This window comes from Dioscorea cayenensis, chromosome 14 (genome assembly GCF_009730915.1).
Source record: "Dioscorea cayenensis subsp. rotundata cultivar TDr96_F1 chromosome 14, TDr96_F1_v2_PseudoChromosome.rev07_lg8_w22 25.fasta, whole genome shotgun sequence".
In the NCBI taxonomy this organism is placed as follows: Eukaryota; Viridiplantae; Streptophyta; class Magnoliopsida; order Dioscoreales; family Dioscoreaceae; genus Dioscorea; species Dioscorea cayenensis.
The window spans coordinates 9,870,680-9,890,870 of NC_052484.1; the positions used below are offsets into that span (position 1 = coordinate 9,870,680).

The 20,191-nt window shown below is 31.6% G+C and overlaps 1 protein-coding gene across 1 annotated transcript; it reads right to left on the reverse strand.

Moving 5' to 3' along the window:
* Positions 1-4,791: 4,791 nt before the first annotated feature.
* Positions 4,792-5,187, reverse strand: LOC120276103. Its single transcript, XM_039282836.1, has one exon. It carries the CDS (start codon positions 5,185-5,187, stop codon positions 4,792-4,794), a length of 396 nt encoding a protein of 131 aa, XP_039138770.1.
* Between the last annotated feature and the right edge of the window lie 15,004 nt (positions 5,188-20,191).

Consider the following 20,191-nt stretch of genomic DNA (forward strand, 5'->3'; position numbering starts at 1 on the left):
AGTGCATCAAGACTATATGATCTCTTCAAAAAGGGTAAGTTTTATTTTAGTTATGATTATCTATCCTTGGTAAGATCCGGGATGATTATTCATATCTTTGATAGAGCTCCTTTTTAGAAAGATCTATTTGAAGAGAGGGGAATATTCTATTTTTGGCAAGAGTTCAAGATCATGAAGATTATATGAAGCTATTAAAAAACACAATATTTAGTTTGGTGTGAAGCTATTTGAAGACACAAACTAAATAAGGTAAAGACATGCCAAGGAGATTATCAAGACCATATTTAGCATCACTAATTAAAGAAAGATCCAAGAGCTATCTATGGGCGGAACTATTCATGGAGACTAATCATGTGTGGAGATTGATTGAAGATTGCATAAGATATGATTAGAGATTTGGAGATCTAAGCATGGATGATTGAAGATCATGCTTGAAGATATTGAATACTAAACTTGGATGAAGATGAGATCAAGTTTAGTAACAATATTTCATGTGCCAAAAGAAGATCATTTGGAAGACCAAACTTGGGCCAAGTTTGGAAAGAAGATCGGGAGATCTTCGGCGGCTATCTTGGGTGAGATGGTCGCGTGTGCCTTGGTGGGCACGTCTCTCGGGAGAGGGAGACCTTTTGAAGTGACATGAGGAAGAAAGCAGCTGCAGGCAGGAGAAGCTCGGGTCGAGTCAACTGCTACAAGGCGGACTGAAGGAACCGGGAGGTTGAAGGTCGCAGATTCGGGTGTATTTGGCTAGAACTCAGTCATGTTCAGTAAGGTGGGCCATGTTACAACTGGGTGTTGCAACATCTAACTTTGGAAGGTGTCCAAGTTAAGAAGCAGCGGAGAATTCTAAAAGAGGTAACTTTATTAGACGTCGATGCGTCTATATAAGAGATCATGCTTGAAGATTTAGGATGAGCCAATTGTGAACGACTCTTCGGTGAGAGTTGAGAGTATGGTCGTTGGGCAATCTTGAGAGGATATTCTTTGTATTGAAAGAGTGAGTGAGTGTTGTACTCCTTGTTCCTATACCTCTTTTAGTGGATTGTTTCTCTGGGCCTGGCCCCCCAGATGTAGGCAAGGTTGTGCCGAACTGGCTTACCAATTTGCTTATCTCCTTTATCTTGTTTTGATTGTGTGTGTGTTTGATCTTTGAGTAAGTTTTTGAGTAAATTTAGCACATCACACCCCCACCGGAACCATCAAAATTAATAAACGAAAATAAATTTAAGATGTATGGCTGGAATCCTAGGATGCCACAAAACCAATTAAACATAGTCTAAAATATTTTAGGTTATTGATTCAATTTTGCATGATATAATAGTTCACAAGTTGAGTTTAACTGTTCAGATAGCTTGTGTGATGTGGTTGAAACAGATACCAATATTTTAATTAAAAAATTAAAATTTTAAATTAGTGTATATTATATATTAAATTGGTTTTGTGGAATGAGGATTACGTCGCACATTAAATATCATCACTTATGTCATTCGTAACTACCCTTTACGATTCATTTTCAAATTTTTTTTATTTTTAATTATGAAAATAAAAATTATTAAAGTAGCATATGACACATGATAAGTCATGTAAGTCTCTTATTGTGTATTAGCAATTAAAAACTTAAAAATATTATATGGGTGGTGTTGCAACATTGAAGGCACCAAAGTGTACCATCTCCAATTTGGTAAATTTAATTAACTCAAATTAAATTGAATAATTAAAATGATCACAAAATTTGTCAAAGGATTTATAACTCAATGGGATTACTGTCACTGTAAAAGATGTTGGTATGAGAAGTTCAAAGTCATATATTTAAATTTCATTAAATATATTATTAATAACATGTGTCCACTTATGAGTATAAGTTGCAGTTTAAATTCCGTGTCATTAGTTAAGGATATACGTAAAAAAAATATAATATTAGTTCATGAACTACAAGAAGAAGATACAAAGATATGGAAATTTCTATGAAAATGTGAGAACTCTCAATGATGACTTTAATTTCATGTTGAAACCTATAACCCTCATTCCTCAATGAAAAATGTATGACCTTTTGATTTTTAACTAAATATTCTTTTAGCTAGTTCTTAAACCCTTTTACTTTATGAGCATGATTTTTTATTTTTAAAATTCACAAAAATTTCTAGTTTTTAAAAATTTAATCAGTTATCTATTTTCATTTTCATCTTTGAGTGGATTTAGAGAAAAACCACTAGGCATCCCTTTCATTAGTGGTCCAAACTATCGCATTATTGGAAGCTCGTCGTTCCTTGGGAAGAAAACTTTTCTATCCAATTAAATAATGCTAAAATAAAAATAAATACTTTAATATGATCATTTCCATTGTTGTATATATTTTTAAAAATTAATTGTTTATTAATTATTTTAATTGAGAAATATATTGATTTAAATTTATAAATGAACATAAACTTGAGATATATGGTTGTCATCATAGGGTACCAGATAACCAATTAAACATAATAAAAAATATTTTAAGTTAAAAATTCAATTTTGTATGATGTTCACTAGTTGAGTTTAATTCTTCAAATAGCTTTTGTGAAACAGTTGAGGCTATACCAATATTCTAATTTAAATATTAAAATTTTAAAATAAGTATGTATTATAATATATTATATGGTAGTGTGCATGATAAGAAAAAAAACATGAGTAGAATGATGTTTATAAGATAAATAAAATAAAAATAAAATCTCGAGTAAAGTTATGAAGTGGAGGCCTAATGAACAACAATAGTTATTAAATTATTATTATAAAGGTTTGAACATTGACTAGCATACTATATAGTTGAACTTTAGTGGAAACTTGATGGCCAAGTTATCATTCAACCTTACAGAAACTTGTCAGTCACTTCTTGCAAGCTTTCAAGCTCTATAAAACACCACTTTCATAGTGTTTTTAATTATCAGAGAAGAAAACTTGAGATTTGCTTTTTAATTAACTCCATCTGAAATGGTCCTTTCAGGAGCTGAAGTAGCTGAGGTTTATGTGCTTAAAAAGCTCAATGAGAAAAAATTTGATACTAAAAGAGAAGAAGAGAAAAAGGACTTGAAGCGTAAGGAAGGAAAAAGATGGAGTGTATTTATTATTTCAAGAAAGTGTATTTCTAAATTTTGCTTTCTTCCATGAAATCCTTGAATTATCAACTGCTTATTTGATGAGATTTTTCTGTATTTTTAAATGTGATGTTGTTTGACAGGGAAGTTAAGCGTTGAAAATATTGTTTAAAAGGGTGCAAGCAAAAAAAAAATTGTGTAAACAAATGGGAAGTAGTTATACCTAAAGATATTTGTAATATATTGCTAATTATATCGCAAAAATGTAGTCCAATGATCAATTTTGATTATTGTAAATAACCAACTACCTCATCATATATAAATTTTTAAAAAATAAATATAATATCATACTATTATGTCAACTGATAGAAATAATTCGACCAAAACATCCTCATGTCCCACTACAACAAATTGAATAGTAATAACAAAAGTTTTTACTAAAAACAATAATTTTAGTCATAATTAATATTAATAGTAAATTTTAGAAGTTGTCACTTCCTAATATAAATACCTCCGATGCTAATACAAGAGTGATCATTTTAGATAAATGGTCACAATTACTCCATATTTTTGTGACCAATTTCATGACACTAATAAGTTTAATATTTGTGGCAAAGCGATGTGGCTACAATAACCTTATTTATTTAAATCAATTTTGTTGACACAAAAAAAAAATTAATTGTGATGAATAAAGTGTTCATAATAATTTGTTCTGTTGTGTCAATTTTGTTGATACAAAAAAAATGCTAAATTGTGACGAATAAGCCTTCACAATAATCTATTTTATTGTGACAATATTGTTAACAAAAAAAAAAAATACAATAGTGACAAATATCAATAGTAATATTTTTATTGGTGACCAATACTTCGTCACTAATGTTACTTTGAGATATTGTTATGTAGTTATTATTGTTGTCATAAAAATAATGTTGTCATAAAAGCAAATAAAGTATTAATATTATATGAAAAAATAAATAAATATCATCAAAATGTACAAAATTCAAATTTTGAATATATAAAATTAGAAATTTTAATGTCCAAAATACAATTTTAAAATTATCCTTTTAAAAATATAACAAAGATTGTAAAATTATCCTAAATTTGGAAATAAAGTACGCTTTATGCATTTTAATCTTCTTTTTGCTTTTTAGCCTTAACTTATGCAAGAATTTTACTCCTTTCTTGGGACTTTAATGTTATTCCATTTCCTTGATGTTTACTCTGCACATTTAGGAAAAGTAAATAAGAATCTAATGAAATAATTTTAAAAATTAAAAAATTCTAATTTAATTACAACTTTTATACCATTATTTCTTTTCAATTGAGATAAGTTCTATGTTGCATTTGGCTTTTGTGATTTTTAATAGATAAAAAATCATAAAAAAAAGGAAAATCACATAATCAAAATATAAATAACATATTCCTATGACAAACCTGAACCTAAGATTCAAAATATTGAAAAAGAAAACACTGGGCCTGTTTGGATAGGCCAAAAATCCTACATAATCCGTACATTATGGCAGAAAAAAATATTTTCATGGATTTACGGCATAATGGTCGTTTGGGTGCTTAATTTACACCCCAAAAATATGGCATAATGTGGGGATTCTGCCAGAAAAAAATATTCCAGTGGAACTGGAATATTTTTTTCTTATGAAAGTCGTGACCCCTCTCAGCCGCCCTCTCTCCTTCGCACGAGCTCCTTTCTTCTCAAAAACGAAGATCAAAAGTCGTGACCCCTCTCATCATCAAACACCCAGATCTGGTCTCCATAACCACCACCCTCCGCCTCCAAACCACCAGTAACCACATCCACATCCTCTCCATCCTCCTCCGACGAAACCGGCGCCGGCGGCAACCCTAACTCATCATCCGACGCCCCAAGAAGAAACCCAAGATCCGGCTGCGCTTCCTCCACTGCCGGCGCTAGCGCCGGCAACCCGATTTCCTCCTCTAAACTCTTCATCACAGAGGCCAAATCCTGTACCCTCGGATCCCTATCGCCGGCGTCGACATCATCATCAAGCATATCAAGAAAGAGGTCATCACACAGCCGTTTCACTTCCGGCGACTCCTCGGAGTCCTCGCGCTGCCTCTTGGAACTTGGTATGTCCTCCATCTATCTCAAACGTTGAAGAGTGATAAGAGTTTGGGTAGATTGGGAACGAGTAATATATATAGTTTTAAAGGTCGGTTAAGTACTTTATCTTCAGAACCATACATTCAGAAATAGGCAGATTGTTCATATTTCATACTTCCTGTACAGTTTTTCCCTGCTTTATTCCTTATAGTATGTTTGTGGATCTTTTTCAAGAGTCAATTACCTAGTCAGTCTCAAACACATTTAATTAGTTCAACAGAACATTGAATTAAAAGTGGGAAGCTAGACCACTGTGTGGTTTGTAGGATAGTTTTAACTAGTCATTGGGTTCATTTAAAATCAAAACAAAAATTTCTATGATTTTTTTTGTTGCAATGAAGCTATGAATATAAGAGATGATTAGTTAGGATAATCAGGGTAGTCTCTGGACATGATTCTTAGTTATTTATTTTTGTGAAGGAGAACTTGCTTTCTACTTTTAAATTTAGAAAAAATCTTATGGCTGTGAAGTTGGTAGTAATGTGGACCAGGGATTTAATTGTGTAAATGCATTTTGTTATTTTTGTATGGCCTAAATATTTTGCTTACATCTAGAACTTCTCAAATCATTTGTGTGTCAGGGCAATTTTACTCTATGCAGCTACCTAGTCTTCACATTTTGTATTCCCGCTTTGCTATCTCTTCACCTTCCATTTTTTTAAAAATCATTTATTGTGTAAAAATGAGAGTATGATCAATGCTACTAAGATGATAATAAACTTGAGGATTTTTGCTTTCCATAACATTCATTATGTATTAGTGTGAGTGTGATCAATGTTATTAAGGTTAAAAAACTTTTAGAATAATACTGATTGTGAGAGATATACTTAAAGCTATACATAAGAGTGATGATCTCAACGATGAGGATGAGGTAGAGGATTTGTAGAGAATTTAAAGCGATAGAAGTTATGATACACTCGTATCATTGGTGTACTAACGCTTTCTCCGCTTGCTTTGGTTCTTGAGCTTACCTTCATTAAAAACTATTTTAATTAAGTTGCACGTGTGATATCCGATGATATATTGCCTTCATTAGAATGATTCAAAGTTATCTGATGATATATTGCCTATCTAGTCAGATAATATGTGTGATATCTGGTAGTTAAAAGCCAATATACACACACATATATCCTATTACATATATGTTGCTTCCCTTAAATTTTTCTTTTTCTTTTTCGTTTTTTAAATAGCGGTTTTGTAATTTTCAAAATATATTTCATTTTACGCTAACATACATGGACCACCCAAAATTCTTCCCAAAAATGTAATACAAATTCAATTATATGTGTGACGGTTTCTACCAAAAATCTGAGTATGAACCATTATATTTTACAATGCTTATGGCAAGTGAAGGTATGGCAATTGAAGGTGTGGTAAGTGAAGGAAGACATGAAGCTAGGGCAAAGTGGAATGAAATGCACAAGGCTTACCTAGTAAAGTTATTGGGTGAGTATAATACTCCTAGCTACTCGCTCACAAAAATGGATGGACAAAAGAGGCATGGAACAAGATGGTACTTGACATGATAACCAAGTTTTTCCAATCCAAGCATCACCACAAGCCAAGTCAAAGCATTAGAGCAAGACTTGAAAAACATACAAGCTTCTAAAAAGGGTTTTCTGAATTAAGTGGGTTCGGATGGGATTATGAAAGACATATTGTGTCCGCTCCTGATGATGTCTGGGTACCACTACTAGAGGTATGTACATACATAATGACTTGTTTCATTAATTACAACCATCCGATTTGAAAAATCAAACAGAGGAATAGAGATGCAAGGAAGTGGCATACTAGACCGTTTCCTTATTTTATGGCATTGCAGGGAGGTTTATGAGGGTAAGCATATTTTTTTAATATTTTTACATTTATAAACTTGTACTTCACTAACAACTTATATGTGTAAAAATGTAGGGAGGTATCGTGAAGGCAAACGATCTCGTGGTATAGAAGATTATGAAGATATCTCCCAATCACCCGAGTGCACACCCCAACTCCAAGTGTCTTTACTCCAAACGATTCAAGGCAACAATCACCTACACACGAGACTGAGGATGATGATATCATGCAAGTGGAACCGCCTAGTTCTCAACCACGGAATCCTCACACTCAAAGTTCAAGCAATGAAATTCTACGGGGACTAAGAGATCAAGATGGACACTAGGAAAGAAAAAGGGAACGAAAAGGGAAAAAGCCACAAGAAACATCATTCAATATGGATAAATACATTGCATTTAGAGAGCGCGAGAGCAAAGAATATCTTGAAGTTCTCAAGGGCACTCAAGTAGTGGAAAAACACACAATAGAAGATTGCATGAAGGTGTTTAATGAAATGAGTGGCATTTTCACTGAAGAAGAAATGTTCAAAGCTACCCAAATTTTCATTAAAGATAAGAGTTATCGTGAACTCTTCTTATGTCTTCAAGAAGATCATAAAGTGCCATGGCTCAAAATGATGTTCTCTAAAATTGAGTAGAAGATGATTATGAACTTGTTATCCTGAACTTGAATGTTTTCATAAGCACAATTTTTTTCCCATGAACTTGTTTTGATTATGAACTTGTAATCTTGAACTTGTGAAAGTTGTTATGGAGATCTTTTCATTATGTGTAATATTGATTGTAGGTTTTTTTTTTGTTTGGCGTGAATTTGTTAATAAGTATCCTTTTGTCTTGTAATATACTCTATAATGCTATTTCATTATAGGCAATGGTTTCGAACAAGACACAAGATTCATTCATCTAAAAGTGCTTTGCGATACAATAGATAATAAACAATTTTATGAAAACCACACCTATGATCAAGCTCGGCGGTAGCTACAATAATCATTCCATATTTGCATTGCTATTTCATCTCTTTTACGAGCACCTGCAGTTCGCTCAAAGTTCATGGTTTCAACATCCTCTCCGTATGACTCATCTCCATTAGGAACAATTGTTTCTTCGGCTTCATTATCGAAATCCTCAACAACATCTGTACCATTATGTATACGGATGAAGTTATGCAACATACAAGCAGCAACCACTATATCAGTTTGAGAGTCTATTGGGTGGAAAGTTGCTACTTTAAGGATTGGGAACCTCATCTTCAAAAATGCCGATAATGCGCTCAACATGATTCCGTAATGACGCATGTCGCAAATTAAATAGTTCTTTATAATTGCTCGGTCTAGTTTGCGCTCGACCTTGCTCCTGCAAAATGGTAACGGACACCTCTATATGGAGCAATAAAATTCGGGGTATTAGCATATCCTGCGTCTACTAGATAATATTTACCCCGTGGGACTTCAAAACCTTGTTCAATCGAACGTTGGAGAATCCTAGCGTCGGAAGCAGAACCTTCCCAACCAGCTCGTACATATACAAAACGAAGATCAAAATCACATGCAACCATAACATTCTGTGATAACGTTTGCTTCCTGTTTCTGTAAGGATCTTGCTTATCCAAAGAAATCGTGATTGGAATATGTGTTCCATCAATAGCACCAACACAATCCTAAAAAATAAACAAACATATAAACATTTATAAAGACGGAAAAAAGTTCACAATAAACTTCATAATATATAGATTTGCCTACCTTGAAATATGGGAAAAATTTTCGGGTATTCTGAATAACCGGTGATGTCAGTGTTGATGGAGGTTCTATATATTCACGAGAAAGTCGAGTAACAGCTTTAAGTACTTTACTAAAATATCGAATAACCGTTTCTGCAGAATGTTGAAATCGCTCTTGCACATCACGGTTACTAGCATTATGAGCTAGAGTGTACATGAACATTGCTAGTTGCTCCTCGACTGTTGTCCGTTTTGAGTTGCAGAGGAGGGAGTTTTCTCTTAGACGATCAACCAGTGCTTGAAATATATAAGGCTCCATACGAAATTCTCTTTTGCAACGTTCCTCATGACCTTGAAGAATTTCTTGTACATATGCATCACCTGTAAGAATGGATGTGTGATGTTCTACATTTCTGGAAGGTGCTGGACATTCTCTTGACCAATTGTTGAGCATGATTAGATCATCTTCTTCATTTCTTTTCCTCCAAAGATGTAAGGAATCCATGGTGAAACAATGGTTACAACACTGATTTTTTTTTTCAGTTATGTGCATAATGCAAAGGAATCATGTTGTGTATAAATAGGGAAAAATGATAACGGCTATAATTATAACGGCTATAATTATAACGACTATATTTACAACGGCTATATTTACAACGGCTATTTTTCAAAGTTTAATTACCAACGGTTATAATCCAATGGTTATATTTATTATGTAATAATTATTTATTATGCAAAACAAGCACTCATTATATAAGAAAAAAATATGTAATAATTTTTGTAATATTTTTTTATTTTGTTACCCAAACACCCATTATGTAGGAATAAAATATGTCATAATTTCTGTAATAATCACTTGCACTTCCTGCATAATAAAATTATGCCATATTTTTTTATTTTGCATCCAAACAGGCCCTAATAAACAATCACCATTGAAAAATTCAATAAATCTAACTTTGAAGATTAAAAAAATAAAGCAAAAAAAAATAATTATCTCTTATTCATTGCATAAACTAAGTTAAAGAATTTAAGAACAAAAAAATAAGCAAATCTTGTGATCATCAATAATATGTACCTTCACATCAACAGCTAGTTAGTCACTTTAATTCTGCGAATCAAATGAAGCCGAACTGTTGCCATCGATCTCCATAAACACATGATTACTCCATGCTTCACCCTTTTTATATGTTAAGTTCATTGAGAATATATATCTTTTTCAAAGTTTAATTTTTTAAAAAATTACATTATATAGATTTTGTTTTGTGGGATTTGGTAAATCTCTATTTAATTTTAAATTTTTAATTTTTTCTCTAATATTATAAATCCTAGATATAATCTAAATTAAAAGCTTGTTTTCTATCCCTTAATATATCAATTTTGGGGATTGGTTAAATAATAACAACTTACAAAACAATAAATTTGGAGAATATTTTTTTACATTTATTTTTATCAAATATTTTTACAAATATTTTTAAAATTTAAATAGTTTTTCTTTTAAAAAAATTATATATATATATAGACACACACATATCGAATTTGATCTGTAAATATGTTAAACATATTTTAGGGTTTTTTGTGACAATATTTAGTAGACATTAATAGTTGAATTTTTTTGTGACAAGAAATATGATCACAAAAAAATAAAATGACTAGTGGTGAAAAACACTTTGGTCACAATAAATGAAAATATTATTTATTATACTATAAATATATTAATAGTGACAACGCAATTGTGAGAGATCATAAATCATCACAATTATAATAGTTTTAGTAACAAAAAATCATTACAATTAACTTAAACAATAGTGTTAATTATTTTTTTTATCATAAAGAACTTCATATTTATGATAAAATGATTAATAGTTATAGAAAAAGGAAATCATAATGTTGTAATTCTTGAAGTACAAACATAATTTATTTGGTATATTAAAACTAGATTGGAGAAAGCAGACCTATATTTTTACTGGTTTTTAAAATTTTTTTCGTTACTTTTGGTATTTTTATGTGAAAAATAGTTGTTTATTTGGTAAATTATTGATGAATATGTATATATATATATATATATATATGTATATATATATATAGAATATGCTTCTCTTCACTGTAGATACGGGGCTACACCAATGCGATGATGAAGATTTAGTATTTGAGCATTGTTACTTTTAAATGTTTTAATAGGTTAATATTTTGGCTTAATAGAACAAAATCTTTTAGTATCTAATAGGTTATTTTGAAGTATTTATAAATAATAATTTTTTTTGATAAAATCATGTTAAATTTTAATTTTAAAAATCTTTTAAATTTTATCTATAATTACTTAAAAAATCCATACATAATTTTATTAACAATATAATTTTACAACTACATATTTCAATTTTTTTTGTATCCAAAATTATCGACACAAAAGATAAGATGTATAATTGTGATGTATACTAAATTGTCACAATTGAAATTGTAATAGTGACAAAATAATTAGATGTGACAACTAATTCAAACTATTGTATCAATTAACTTTTTTAGAATATAAAACTCAATAACATGGTTAAGAAATTTAATTTTTGTGGCAATATTTAGTAGGGCACTAAATGGTTATTTTTTTGTAACAAAATTGTTGTAATAAAAATATATATTGAGTGAAGGAGAACACTTTCGTCACAATAAATAAAAAATTATAGTGACGATAATATTTTTTGTCACAATTACACATCATTCTCATCAAGAAATTTTGACATAAAATTTTGTATGCTTTTAGTAACGAGCATTTTACACAAAAATGTTTTTGCCACTGTTAATATATTAATAGTGACAATTTAATTGTGACATATACTAAATTGTCACAATTATCTCACTATAATAGTGACAAAAATATAAGTTATCACAATTAAGTTAAACAATAGTGTCTGTTACCTTTTTTAACACAAAAAACCTAATATTTGTTGCAAAATAATCAGGTGACACAAAAACGTTGTCACTAAAAATCTTAATTCTTGTAGTGTCCTGCCCTTGCCCTGATCACTAAAGGCTCATTTGGTCTGATGTAATAAGTTATTACCGCATAATGAGATTACCTTGGTAATAACGGTATGATTGTTATATGATTGGGAATGTTGTAGCAATTTGATATAACCATATTTGGTTGGAAACGCATATTAACAGGAATAGTTCATTACCATGTTTGGTTGGTTATGATAATTAATTTGGTAATGTGCAAAAATTCCCAAAATACTCTTCAACCTTAAAAAAATCTACTTATTTAAATCACACACATATAGCCTATATAACATATTACATATATGTATATATTTAAATTAATATAGCAAAACCCCTTGTAATAAATTTAAAAATAAAAAAATCAATCAAAATTATTTCAATAAAGTCACACATTACATATTTGATTAAGTGAATGCACTATACAGTTATATAACTAAAGAAATGAAACATGAAACACAATGACCTGAAATCAACCATGTCATTAGATGAAATTTTTTTAAATAAGTGTGTATATATAAATGTTTAAATTACAAAGTCACATATATATGTCTTCATATTAAGGAAAGGAAGAAATTTTATAGTGCAACCATAATAGAAAACCCTTATTTTCTTATGGAGAACTTGCGGAATATAATGTCTGTTGCCACTTGTTACTCATCCTCATAATGATGTGAACTCCACTATCAGTATCCAATAAAACAATGAAAATTTTTAGTTCAAATTGAAGCTATTGTAGGGGATTTGTCAATTGTTACTCAATCCTCTAATTAAGCAATATTTTCTTGGCAATAACTCTTTGCAATAATCTCTGTCAAACATTTATGAAGTTTCTACAAAGGATTTAAATGGTTACTAGTTCTACTAACCTTTGCATGTACAGATGTTCAACAAATAAATATAAGAAAAAACACTGAACAACATATAGTAAGCATGACAAACAAAAGATGCACCAAGAACAAATGAAAAAGAAATGGCATGAATTAATACAAAAAACTTTAACTTTCAATCCATGTCCAAGAATAGCTTATAAATCCATTCATAATCAACCAACATAAAGTTTCAGTTCAAAAGTTAATATTCCCATGAATACATTAACAATCTAATCTATAAAAAGTTTTAACTCTATTGACAACCCTCCAAAACCCAATCAACATATTCTTTTTTGCATTCATTAGGCAGTGAGAAGAAATATGACACTATATTACTGTCAGCCACAATTAGTCCACCAACTCTGATCCTTTCCCCTTGGGATAGGCCTTCAATCTTAAGTACCAACAAAACCCTTAATTGCATCTTCCTCATTGACGAGAAATTGGAAGCAATTAGCATGCCTTGAAATATATTCTCATGAACTTTCCATCCATGTCCTAATTAAGCTAATAGTGTTTGTGAACTCATCAAAGCCACGATCTTGGCTGAAGGAGCTTCTATGCTTTCTTTTCATAGTAGGTGCAACATGTGATGGACCTGGTTGTGAATTAGTTGTGATAGTGTTTTTATTATTGGCATCTACATTGGTTGTGTGAGTTGGGCTCTAGGGTACATTTGCATTTCCTTCTCCGTTCATTGAATTCATGTCAAATTAAAAGTTATAAAAATTTGCTCCCTCAGGAAGCTAAATAATTGTCGTAGCTTCCTCAAATTCAATTTCTTCAACAGCATTAGCTAGAGTTTTAGCACCTTCTAATATGGCTTGATCTTTGCCAAAGACTTGGCTTAACTTTACACATTGTTGAATCTTGTTCTTCTTATTACTCATTGGTAGGGTTTTTTTCTTTCTTCACGTAATTATTACTTGTCATTATGAATGTTTTTTGTTTCTCAATTGCATCATAGGTTCATAACACTAGTGGTTTATAACAAAGGTAATGGAATGATCCAAGACAGTACTTAGTTGGGGAAAGAAAATTTGCTTTTCCTATACTATATAAAACTTCTCTCCCTTTTTATTTTCTCTTTATGTGTATGTGTGTGTTTCGCATTACAATTTTCTCTATACATATTTGATTTTCTTTCCTGTTTATTCCGTGAATAGACATCGTTCTTTTATGTTTTTGATTTTAATGCTTTATCGCATATATGCTTTTGTGAGATCATATATCAAATCTAAAATTACAATTAAGTTTAGAACCATGAATTATATTTGTTTTCTTAATAAAATTTATATAGTATTGAAGCTTTGTAATTTATAAGATCATTTTTGAATATTTTATTTATTTCAGTGAGTTAAATGCTTAGATGTGCCCAAAACTAATCAAAAAGGCAAAAGAAGGAGGTTTAGATGCAATTGAAACTTATGTTTTCTGGAACACTCATGAGCCTACTAAACGTCAGGTAAATAATTAGTACTTAATTGCTATTTAATTAATTTTTTAAATCAATAATATATTGATGACTATTTCATTTTTGTAGTATAACTTTGAAGACAATCTAGACTTGGTTAGATTTCTCAAGGATTTGCAAAATGCTGGATTATTCTACGCATTAGTCCTTATGTTTGTGCAGAGTGGAATTATGGGTAATTTAGGGGTCGTTTGGCATTGTTTTTGTTTTTGTTTTTGTTTCGCCTTTTGTTTTGTTTTTGCCTGTTTTTGTTGTCAATTTTTTTAAAACAAAAGCATGTTTTGATACACTAACTATTGTGTATTTTAAAAAACTTAAAATAAAAATACATTCGGTTAGCAGAAAATTATTATGACAATTTTTCATCCTTTTTCCCAAATTTATATTTTTTTATATATTTCTTTATATAAAAGTTTATTTTTCATATTAGTTTACTTGATTGTATTATTAAATAAAATTAATAATATAGACTGGTATTGTATGGGTAAAAAAATATTTCGTAAAATTTGCACCATTTGAAACTAAAAAATTTATATATGTTGATAATCTCCAATAATTTGGTTCCAATTTGATCTTTAACATAAGAATTTGTTGTTGCTTATCTGCTATAAATAGCAAAACTAGAAGGAAGATGTAGAGTTTGCTGACTCGAAAAATTAAAACAGATTTTAGGGGTTTTCCTAAAAAACAATGTGTATATACATATATATATATTCAAATTGGGCGTATCCAATTTTTTAAAAAATAAAAAGGGAGGAGGGTAATATAGAGACTTCACAATATTTTTTTGGAGATGAAGTAAAAAGTCAATAGCTTAATTAATACATTTTTACAAATATTTTTTCATATGTATATATATATATATTATATGTTATATCGTAGTTTATAAAAATCAATGATCAAACAATAATTTTCACAAATACTTTCTAAAAATATAAATTTTTAAACTATATAAACTAATTTGTAAAATATCAATGGGAAATAATTTTTATAAATATTTTTTAGACTATTGTTATTAATTTGTCAAAAAATTGATATTTTTCAAAAATTAAAAATTAAAACGGGTGAGAGAGAGAGAGAGAGAGAGAGAGAGAGAGAGAGAGAGAGAGAGAGAAAACTAGAGGAGTAGAAGAGGAGAGGTTTCATGGTGGGAGGAGTTTTGAAAATGTTTAAAAAAAAAGTTAAAAATACAAGGTATAGTTCCCTAAATAGTCTCTCTACTTTTTTCAAACTTACCATTTTAGTCCGTTACTTCAAATTATAATTTTTTAGTCCCCTACTATGTTTAAGTAAGCGAACTCAGTCCCCATAAAACGTAAACCCTAACCCCTAAGGAGGACTAGCATAGCTCACTTGAAACTAATAGAGGGACCAAAAGGTTACAGTTTGAAGCAAAAGACTAAAAGGGTATGTTTGAAAAAGTAGAGGGATTATTTAGAGAATTATACCAAAATATAAAAATGTTGTTTCCTGTTTTTTTGAAACATGCAGATTGTTTCCAAAATTTTTGAAAATAAAAACAATGTGCCCAACATTTTTTTGTTAGTTTTGTTTTAAAAACATGAAATTGAAAATAAATAACAAGAATTGGTAACAATGCCAAACAATCCCTTAATTAGCCTTTTTAGATTAATTAAGCACTAATTACATGTAACTTAATTTATATAATATTTATTAAGCCTTTTTTTTCCTTTTCTTTCAGTGGATTCCTAGTTGGTTATGCAAATCCGAAGGATGGAAATGAGAACTGATAACATACCCTTCAAGGTTGTATATTAAGTCATAATTAATTATAGTGTTAATAAAATAATTAACATTATGTTTTAAACTAATTTTATGATTAACTAATAGATTGAGAATGAGTATGGAAGCACTCGATCTCTATATGGAGCTACTAGAGAGAATTACATTCAATGGTGTGATATAATGGCTCAATCTCTAGGCATTGGTGTTCCATGGATTATGTGCCAACGTTATTTACTGTTCACATTATTATATGCATGCAAATTTTGGAGGTTATGTTATGTGAACATAATAGATTTTTCACATTATTAGATGTGAGTTGATTTTGTTGTTCGACGTGATGCTTTATTGATTTGTTGAAGCTTTCACGCCACAAGATGTCTAAAATTATCTTGAAGAACTGGAAGAGGAACACTGAGGGATAATTTCACTGAAGCTCTTGTGCTACAGGTTTTCATTGAAGCTCTACTCCAGGTTTTCACTGATGCTCGCTCACCCAACATCAGAAATGGTTTCTCCAAACTGCAATGCAATTTTTGTAAAAAGTTCATCCAATTTTAGTTGATATTACTGGTATTCTATGTAGTAGGATGCTTTATTTAGAAATTGAATTGATGTACAAAATGTGTTCAATGAACTGGATAAGGATTCTTCATTGATTAAAAAAAAATGAGCTTTAGTTTCTAATTAATGTAACTTATATGGCATGAGATTAATGAAGTGAATTATTAATATGGTCTTTGATGTTGTCTCATATATATATATATATACATATATATTTGCTTATATATGTGATTTGATTAGATATTAAAGTATCCTATGCAAGATTCAGGAAAATATAGCAGAGGTGGAAGTAGTGAGTGGTGAGCACTATAGCTGCGGATTTTTACACAACTATAGGATGCCCAAAAACTATATAGCGGCATAAATTTTCCACTACTATAGTACATTGCGCAACCCCAATCATAGCGTATGTGATAGCGGCGAAAGTGTACATTTGTTGTAAAAGAAATATAGTGACCAAGGTTTTAAAGGCTAATTTGGTACTTGCACCTATAGCGGTATTGAAGCCAAAACTAGACCTATAGTAGTGGATTTTCCACCGCTATAAGTAGTCTTTCTTGTAGTGACATGATGAGTGCATTTCATATTGTATTCACTCACCCTCTTCGCACTCATTTACTTGTATTAAAGTAGTCTTTTTTGCTTCATGTGTAGAAATCAAAGGCTCAAAGCAACATGGAGTGAATTCGGGTAGTAATTGAGAAGAAGAATCAGAATTGTGCTAAGTTTCAAGAATGACACGAGCAGTGCACGACCATGCGCTGTCCCCCCTGAATATCCCAGCCTGGAGGAAAACGAGAAAGAATTCAAGCATGATCATGCAATCAGGCTTGACACGGTCTCCACACGACCATGGGCGTTCCCTTGAAAAACTCAGCCTGAAGACGACTTTTTCTAAACAAGGGCAGCAAGATCTGGAAGCCCTTCTCACGACCATGTGCATGCAGGACACGAGCAGGACACGATCGTGCCCCATTCCCCTGAATAATTCTGGCCCGAATCACTTAGAATCCTCATCTAGGACACGGTCATAGCATGACCATGCACAGACCGTGTCGAGCACGAAAATTTCCATATAACTACAGACTTCTAGGGTTTTGAGATCATCTTTGTTGGGGGATTCTTTTCTCCACCGGGAGGACTTGGATGAGATTGAAGATCAGGCTTCACCACACCATCTAGGGAGATTAAGGGCTGGTTGGAAGCACAAGAGAAGTGGGGTTAGCACCAAGGAAAATCATCTTGTCTAGAAAAGGGAGAATCATGTCTTCTTTCTCTAGATTTTCATTTGTTTCTTCCTTGTTGTACTCATCCATAAAAGGCTAACCGTCCACAGTGCCCCGAGGTGTTGAAATACAATATTTTGTATGCTTTGACTAATTGTTTTTAGTGTCTACTGAGTTCTTTATATTCTAGTGTTAAATCTTGTGTTGCATAACTTGATGTGTTTGATGTGCACAGATGCTTTGGTAAAACTTGGTGTATGGATGACCATAGTTGTGATTGCTAATTGTGATTGCAAAACTTGATATGTATGAGATGCACAGTTACCCTAGCAGACCTTGGTGTATTTGATAACCATAGATGCAATATTGCTTTTGAGCACACACTTGAACCTTAGGATGTACGTGGTAGGCACTAGAGGCAATTCAACATGCTATGACTTATAGGGATCACCTCAGGGCATTGCTATCTTATTGTCGAATACTCAACCCTAGTCTGCCCATTCTTCCCATCCATTCTTTTTAATTCTTTCCTTGTTCTTGTTTATAACCAACTCAATCTTTCATTCACTAGAGATCAGAGGTAAAATGAGTACTTTGAGTTCTAGTCCCTGTGGTTCGACAACCTTACCCCTCACAGGGTACCACTTTACTACTTGCTTGCGACCCGTACACTTGCGGAGAGCGCATCATGACACTATTATTTGATCAATACGTGTACTTGCCTCTTTTAACTCATTCATGAAGCTCATCAAAGGGAGAGTCTAAAGTCTTATATACCATTTCAATCTCAAGACACTTGAAATTTTGAATCAAATAAGATGTTTTCTGTGGCAAACTTGATGGTCAGACTTTGATGATCATCCTTCTAGTGTTCCTTGTTCAAGAGACAATTGAAGGATCTTATGAAGCTTTTAACCTAACCTGAGAAATGTATAAATGTTGATGAGATTCAAGTTTCTAGGAAAGATTATTTATGGTAAGGAAGGCCAAGGAAATATAAGAAATATAATTAAGAACCACAAAAATGCTTCAAGTAGATTAATACCAAGGTCGAGGATCAAGGGTGGAAAAACACCCTGACCAAGTTCTATGGTTATATGCCTTTAAATATGAGTCAAGGAGAGACACTTATGCAAATACAAGATCAGCAGATCTTGAAAGACCAAGTTCTATGGTTATATGCCTTTGAATATGAGTCAAGGAGAGATACTTATGCAAATACAAGATCATCAGATCTTGAAATGGCCCTCCAGGATGAAATCTTTGACATTCAGAGGAATCCTTAAAAGTACCATCATTTTCATCATGAGAATAACTATGACACAAAAGAGTGTGAGATTTTGAGGGATAAGACAAACGAATAATATGAGGAGTCTACCTCAGTTAATATGTAAAGTAAGATCCAACGAAGGACATGTCGATATTATTAAAAAAAATTGACCAACACATAAGGTGATCCACTATAAAGTAGTATATCATGTTAGTGAGAGAAAAATGATTTCAACGTAAAACCAATATGCCAAGATAAACACTTAGTCGAGTCTCTTAAATAAGAAGACACAACCAAATCATTATATAGATTTTTTTTAAAAAAAATGATTTGGAAGGAGTTCACCTCCCACATAATAATACACCAGTCTATCAATATTTACTTTGAGGTGCAGAGAGTCCTTAGACATAGTAATAGCTTGGCTAATGTCCTATTTTGGGACTTGCATGAGTAGATGGACCTAGGAGTAGAGAGAGTTCGCCTTATAAAGTACCATTTCACCAAGTAAGCCTATTACCCGAGGACATAATCAACTTTTTGTTGATAGTAGGAGCTTTGCACAAGTAGGCTACAATAATGGTAACTGTTCATGTAGTCAAATGCCCTTCATTTATAACACTATCATTGGTACGCCGACTTTAAATGCCTTGGGGGTTGTGGTCTCCACGTACCATCTTTTGCTAAAGTTTAAAAATAAAGCAAGTGTGTGGAGACTTTGAAGAAACTAGCCCACTGTTCAGTAATGCTACATGGCATTGCTCAAAGGTAAGAAACAAGAAACCTTATCTTTCAAAAATTGGGAACAAGGTCAAACAAAACCTACAATGAAGACAACTCTAGTAAAAGAGATAGTTACAATTTTATTGAGTAAAAGCAACTAAACAAAGTTGTTTATATTAAGACAAAGCTAGAAGATGATAATAGAGGGAGTATCATATGTTTTCTTTAAGCCAACACAGATTTTTTTTTTTAGACCCTTGACGTTCTCCTAGGAGTAAGCCATAAGGTTAAAGAACATCACCTGAATGCTGATCTACCGCACAAGCATGTTTCAAGAGAAAAGATGTCATTTCGCCACCAAAAGGTAATCGGTAATTAATAAAGAGATAGAAAATTTACTGAAGGCTGGCATGGAGAAGTCTAATACCTTGACTAGCTGGCCAAAGTTGTTTTAGTTAAGAAGGCCTTGTGAAGTGGATGTGATGCATATATTTGATATACTTAAAGAAGGCTAATTACAAAGATAGTTTTCTATTTAGAATAATTGATAAATTGGTAGAGTCCACTACAGTGC